General features: G+C 31.1%; 1 protein-coding gene across 1 annotated transcript; it reads left to right on the top strand.

Annotated features, from left to right (window-relative positions):
• Positions 1-5,849: 5,849 nt before the first annotated feature.
• On the top strand, positions 5,850-7,070 carry LOC131617334 (uncharacterized). Its single transcript, XM_058888643.1, has 2 exons — positions 5,850-6,142; positions 6,381-7,070. Exons 1-2 carry the CDS (start codon positions 6,030-6,032, stop codon positions 6,895-6,897), a joined length of 630 nt encoding a protein of 209 aa, XP_058744626.1. The 5' UTR covers positions 5,850-6,029; the 3' UTR covers positions 6,898-7,070.
• Positions 7,071-7,504: the final 434 nt, after the last annotated feature.

The following is a 7,504-nucleotide window of genomic DNA, read 5'->3' as shown; positions in this document are numbered from 1 at the left end:
CCAAAACTCGAGATAAAGGATGCACCTATCGGGGGGAGATTATCCCAAGAGTTTCAGCCAAGAGAGAAAAAATATCCAAAAAAAAAATAAAGAGTGGTAAGCAACTACATCATTCCCTAACACTATTGTTGGGGGCTTTATGGAAGGTGGCAAGTCAAGATCCTCTTAAAAAAAGGTATGCTCTGCAAGTACTTCATATCTCTTATTCGCCTCCTAAACCCATGGCAACTCCTTTCCCCGTGGTTAGTTTTTTGTGTCAATATGCTTATAGAATCCTACCTCGCGAAGATGACACAATGGTTTTTAGCGTATAAATTTTCCACTAAGATGTGAAGAATTTATCATTGATCCTAGTAATTTGGCTGATGTCTTTTATTGGAATGCATTTGAAATATTACTGCTAGATCCAAAGCATTCAAAGGCTCTTTGGTGGGCTTCTCGGCAAAGAAAGGGCAGGCCTAGGTTAAATGATAGATTTCAATTTGAACGGTCTTCGGAGTGATCAAGAGCGTCAAAGAAATCAAGATCATTAATCCCGTGATAAAAGCATTTTTTCTAACACCATTATCATCGATAAACTTGCATTGAATGCTTTAGAAGTAGTTATATCTACACTTTATTTCAAGGGTGTCAGTATCGAGTTTTTATCTTGACTCGTTTTACTTAGGTAAAATCGAAACGTAAAATTATAGAGTTTACCTCATATTAAAATTATATGAAATTTATATTTACGACATATATATACTTATAGAATATTCTATGCATTAATTATTTAAAATTTTAACTTAATTATAAAGTAAAAATATAATATATCATCATAATAAAGTGTAATATTCACAAACTTATATCAAACTACATAAATTGTCCACCAAATCATAAAAAGTAACATCCAAAAGATTATAAAAAACAATAGTTTCATAAGTTTTTCAAGTTCAAAAAAACAAATCTTTTCATATTCATCTTCAACTTAAAGCAAACTGATTATATGTACCCCAAAAGAGTACAAAATACCACAAATAAAGCAAACTGGGGTGAGAATACACTCAAAATATGTTAACGGTGCAAAAGATAACAAGCGTAGCATTATTCATATCATTGATCAAACATATAAATAATCCATGATAACATAATAATCACAAAGTGTTTATGTATGCAATGTGACCACACTTCGACTCAAATGCATGTGGTAACATTTGTGGACATCAGAGTTGTGTTACCGGTTTCATCCACTAATTGTATGTTCCCCTTCAAATCTGGTCCCTCTTTAGACCTAGATTCATCGTTGATCCCTTCTTCTGAACCAGTAACTCGTCATTTAGTTCGCCGACATATATGATGCATGAGGTGCAACAATGATATACATGTGCAATATTTACCAATGGTTCCTCTTCAATCCATACACAACGCCAAATAAGGCATCACAATAGTTCTCATCAGAACTACACTTCTCAGGAGATGCATATAATTATACTTTCGAAACAAATAATTATATAAAGCAATTCAAATATTATCCACTTCTAGGAATAATATTTATACTGAATTGACCCGCTATGATAATTCTACATAGAATGTTATGCAAAGTGTCATAAGTTATTCTCAAGGTGATAAGTGGTGTATATCACCCTTCGACCTGAAACCATTATGAACCCTAGATGTAGAGTCGAGTACTTTATTGTTGATCAAACATTGTCCGTAACAAGATGACCATAAAGACAATGATGGGTACTCCAGAAAGCATGTTGAGGGACATAAGTGGCCTAGATGTAATTTTCCCATCCTGCATAATATAATAAATGTCTAAGGGCCCAATGTTGAACTGCACAAGGGTGACACGGTCTATGCCTTGTGTTCGATATAAACATAAGGGCAAAAGAGTAATTGTACACACAAGTATTATCACATAAAAGGTTTTGTCAGATCACATGACATGTTCGTGACTTGGATAGCAGTGATGTGTTGCTAGATACCGCTCACTATTTATTATGTTAAATATGTGATTTAATATAACTGCCAACGTCGCGAGAACCTACAAGGTCACACACAAGGACAAATTTGAAGAGATAAATTAAATAAGGAACACCATAAGCTACGTGTACTTGAGTGAATTGTAGAACATCGTAAGGTACGATACACTTAAGTAAAATACATAATATGGTAAGGTACCACACGCTTAAGTGATATACGGTACATCATAAGGTATGATGTACGTACACTTAAGTGGGCTTTTTAGCTTGCAGCCCATACAAGTGGTTATATAAATTGAAATCTTGTGCAGAAGCATTCTTACTTGATGAAAATTCGGTTTGAGAAACCCTAGCCGTATTTTCCTTCTCTCTCACTCAAAGCCTTCATTCGTATCAGCTAGCATTTTGACTGAAGGCATTTGTTCGTGTGGACTGAGTAAAGGCGTTGTTCTTCATCAACGCTCGTGATCACTCATTCTATTTTGCATCTAAGTTTTTAATCACCACAAGAGGTAACCATTCCTATCACTGATCATGCCCATTCGTAAGGATCACTAAAGGAAAATTTTGTTTTCCGTTGTGTATTGTATCACAATTTTCATTCATTAACTGCTACGCCTTTACAGACCTAGTACTTAAGGGATTGTGAACCACTATGATTTTGTCTTAGTGGCTTCGTACTTGCAGACCCAATGCTTAAGGGACTGTGAACCATTATGCATCTTTCTTAATCACATCGTCTTTACATATTGTGAACCAATATCTATGCAGCAACTCAAGACCACTTGACATCAAAAGACCTCAACTTATTCTCTATAGATTTCATTAAACCCTAAAAGAGTACTACAACTAACATAGACGAATTAAAGTAACCTCTAAATCATACGAGCCAACTCGCCACATCATGATCGATTTGCGAGGTCATTATACTAAGAGATCGATTTAACTGTAAGTCAAGGAGCTAATTCATTACAGGTTTGCATTAAAAAATTGTGCAACCATGTTCCAAACAAAAGAGAGACAAGGAATAAAGTTGAGTTAAAACTAATATAACTATAAATTAAAAACAAAAGAATCACATAAAGTATAGCTTACTCACATATAAAAACATTATGTTTTATTTATACAGAACAAATAATGTCACAAATTTTATACTGTTCACAAATACAAATATAGCATTCCAATGAATCTAATTATGGAATATGACATGATAGAACATTGTAGTTCTCACAATGTGGAATCAAAAAGTGTGTTGGATTCCAATAAAGTTAGGTTCCTCAAAATTCCATATAGCCTTTTTAGGGTAACCCAATGTTTCATATTAAGAAATCCGCATCTACCATTCCATTTACAAGCATAGATATGACTTTTGCCATCAAAGGCTTAGAGGCCCTCACCATAACCACTCTTTCTTTGGAATATTATAAGGACAAACTGGACCACAGACAAATCAATCAACTACAACTTTTTAATTATAGAAATATGTTATTTTAACACAAAATCCAACAGCAACACTTTATTTTTTTCATACAATTTCTAGTATTTATAGTATTATTTTATTTCTTTCACCTTAAGTCAGTCGTCCACGCTCGTTCGTATGCAATGTCGGAATATAATATCAGGTTTTATTATTAATTAAACTTTAATAATATAACAGTTTTATTTAAATATTTATAAATATGGTATGTGACGCTCTGTATATATTTTTTATAGATTGGTCTCCTTCGTACCGACTAATTCACTCGAAAATATTATCTTCTGTACCGACTAATCCATCCGAAAACATGATTGTCCCACGTAATTTCCGAAAATTATTCCTAAGAGCATGAATATCGCCTGAAATTTAAACGTTTCTACACGGTTTTCAAAGATACTTATCAGAAATTATGGATATTTCATGAAAAATACCGTTTCTACATATTCAACCGTTCCCTAGTTGAAACACGCTCCTACAAGTTCCAGCTGTGCATTATATTAATTATTTAAGTGAAATGAACGTAAAGCATTTTAATATGAGGAATATTGTGAGGTTTAATGGGACCCATTCTAAAATATTTGATGGGTTGTATGGATATTTGAAAATGTAGTAGAGTTGTTTAAATAATGTAAAAGTGTAATATAATATAAAATAATGAGTGTGACCCATTTAAAGAATCCAAATGGGTATGATGGATGTGGATGCTCTAAGCTCATTCGAATTTTAGACCTCAAGAAAAGCATACCTTTGAGACCCAAACTCTTTCTCACTAGGCACCCTCCAATACTTTATTAATATTTTTTAATTTTTAAATATATTAACGACCTAATGTATATAAATTATACATAAATCAGATTATATTAATGATTCAATATAAAAAAATAATTTACTCTTTAAATATATTAAATAATTAATGTATTTAAATTATATATAAACAAAATTATATTAATTAAAACGAATATTATAATTAAAAGTTTTTTAAATCCTTATTCGTTGGTGTAAATTTGATTTTCATGACTTTATCTTTTTTACAAATAATTTTTAAACGTTAAAATTCTTTTAGTTTTAATTTCTAAAGTTAAAATTTATAGAAAAATCCAAATAAAAATCTTTTGTTTTTCTTGCGAATTTTAACTTTAGACATTAAATTAAATGAAATTTAATATTTAAAAATTTTATCCAAAAATATATATCAAAACGAAAATTAAAAACATGTAAATTTATAGAGAATAAAAGATTATTTGAACTTAAAAAAATTTAAAAAGAGTCTCTTTGTGAAAAAAAATTAGGTTTAATTGCAATTTTGGTCCCTCTATTATTAATTTTTTTGGGTTTTGGTCCCTCTATTTTAAAATGCGGAATTTTAGTCCCTATATTTTAGTTTTTTGAGGATTTTGGTCCCCTTGCAAATTCGAAGGCAATTTTAAATGAAATGATACTCTTATTGATGATGTGTCAGTGCCAGTTCACCAATGATTTGTTCAAAAAAGCTATTTTTATTTAAGATTTATGTTGAAAATGTCATTAATTTGAGTTTCATTTCATTAAAAACTATCTTCGGATTTATAGGGGGACCAAAATCCTCAAAAACCAAAAACAAAGGGACCAAAATTTCATATTTTAAAATAGGGGGGCCAAAACCCCAAAAAATTAATAATAGAGGGACCAAAATTGCAATTAAGCCAAAAAATTAAATTGGAAATTGATTTTGATTATTTTAAATATTTTATCTTTTTCATACTATTCTTTTTAGATATGAATTATAAAAAAATAAAATAAAAAACATTTTGAAGAGTCTCATAAAATAATTTTTAAGTAATATTTTTATTGATAAAAATGTGAGTGTTATTTTATTAGAAAGATCATAATTAGAATGACATGGAAATTTTGATTGTAATTTTTTTCGTCCTTAGAAAGTCATTCAATCGGGCAAAACAGATCTAATCCGTTTGTTCCCACTTTTTTAGAACAAACTAAAATTTTATGCTCGCTTATATGAACTTTTGCAGGCACAAATATTTAAATAAATATTTATAATTTTAGAGCTAAACAGTGCATAACTCGCAAACATTCATCGTCCCACCTTTATTTTTTTTGTGAAAAAGGTATATATGTTTTAAAATTACATCCTCAACTATGTATGTTTCGTCCATCACGTTATTTTTAGACTTTGGTTTGGTGGACGTGAATCCTTACTTAAATATAAATATAAAGATTTATAATTTGATAATAACATTCCATCTATTAATATTGATTTAGGATTAAACATATATTTACTTTAATATTTATATAAAGAAAAAGGCTAGCAAGCATGTGGAAATAAAAATAAAGAATGTCCCTATCAAGCCTCTATTATTAATTGAATTCCTTTTCTTTCATCAACCCCAAATCCGTGTATACATTTCTTTTATATATACAACAAACCTCACAAACACGGTGACACGCAAACTCAAAAGTCTATATGTTGTTTAACTCGGTTTTCATCTTTTGTGGGTCTCTCTTCACCTTTTTTATTTGTGGCCATAATTATACTCCACTCCTTCTTCATCTTTTCAATTCTCTCTCTTTCTCTCCATGAAAACCAAAACATGACAAACAAAGGAACACCCTCAAAGCCCGTCGAGTGTTGCATGTGTGGTGATCTTGGTTTCTCTGATCAGCTTTTTCATTGCAAAATCTGCCAATTCAGATCTCAACACAGGTAAATTTTTAAAAAATATTTAAATATCACTTAAATTTTTTTATCATTATTTATCTATACTAAGTTTGCAAATATAGCTCAATTCGCCATAACTTTATTATCAGGTTCGAATCCTACCGTTCACGGTTTGAATCACTTCCGTTGAGGAAAAAAAAAGTTATGGAAGAGTTAAATGTTTTTTTGTTATTTGTGTAGTATTTTGATATTTTTTTCAATTTTTCAATGAAATTTTTTGTAGGTACTGTAGTAATTTGTATCCGAGAACAGAATTTTCTGGAACATGTAATTGGTGTTTGAGTCAAGAAGATTCACCAAACTCATCAAATTCTTCATCATCTTATAAGAATAATGGAAGCACGGAGGATGAAGGAAAGAACAAGAAAATTATAAAAAATTGTATTGTGAAAAAAGGACTAATTAAAGGAAGTGGTGGCGGCGGTGTTGGTGGTGGTGGTGGTGGTGGTGGTGGTGGCGGTTGTGGTGGTGGTGTTATTCATCTTCAACTTCCAAAACCTATGAAGAAACCAAAATCACCATCAACAGAAGCAAAATCACCATTGTCATCAACATCTCCACCGGTTATAGTTTCGACTCGGAAGAGAATCATTACAAATGGTGCTTTGGAAGAGAAATTGAGGAGGACAAGATCCGAAGGTGTTATAAAAAGTGGCAATACAAATAGTGTGGGTGCTACCAAACATGTTTTCAGGAATAAGGTGAGAAGGTATAAGCTTTTGGAGGAAGTTTCAAGTTAGAATGGAAAGAATAAAATTATTAGAGGAATGGGTTTTGTGAGAGAGAAAAAAAAGGGTTATCTTTTTTTTTTTTAAGTTTTGTCTTGATACAATGTATAGAAAAAATGTGAATGAATGAATGAAGGAGTTATGAATGTTTAGATTCACAATAAGATACACAAGTACTTTGAATTTGTCGTTCTCTTTGTTTTCTTGTTGAATGTCATGTTAACGTGTAACTTAGGGAATTTGGGATTTGATTTGTTGGTTGAGTACTCAATGGGGTTTTGGGGAGAATGTTCTAGTAGCGTAAGTAATTGTAAATGTTTTGTGAGGAGTTATTAGGACTGAATTGACCGTGAAGAGTTTACTTTGTAAAGTTGTGTTTAGATTGATTAGAGATGAACTGAAGTGAAATTATTACTCCTTCTAGGAGTATTCGCGGGCTGATTTGTTTTAGTTTTGAAAGAATCTGATACTTAAATCGATTAAAATTAAATGAACTGGTTTGAATTGAATTTATCAATTTTTGCAATAAAGTCTGAATCAAAATGAAAAACAACAAATTCGTTTGGGTTGGATTGATGGGGTAAATACAATAATGCAAGAATATTTGAAAAGAATAACT

The sequence above is a fragment of the Vicia villosa genome, linkage group LG7, assembly GCF_029867415.1.
Source record: "Vicia villosa cultivar HV-30 ecotype Madison, WI linkage group LG7, Vvil1.0, whole genome shotgun sequence".
Classification (NCBI taxonomy): Eukaryota; Viridiplantae; Streptophyta; class Magnoliopsida; order Fabales; family Fabaceae; genus Vicia; species Vicia villosa.
Note: the sequence above shows the minus strand (reverse complement) of the source record. Positions and strands in the feature narration are given on the sequence as shown.

Excerpts from the sequence above, each read along its gene's own strand:
- LOC131617334 (XM_058888643.1), top strand. The coding sequence starts at position 6,030 with ATGACAAACAAAGGAACACCCTCAAAGCCCGTCGAGTGTTGCATGTGT. Across the intron at positions 6,143-6,380 it reads CAATTCAGATCTCAACACAG|GTACTGTAGTAATTTGTATC; the intron begins GTAAATTTTTAA and ends AATTTTTTGTAG.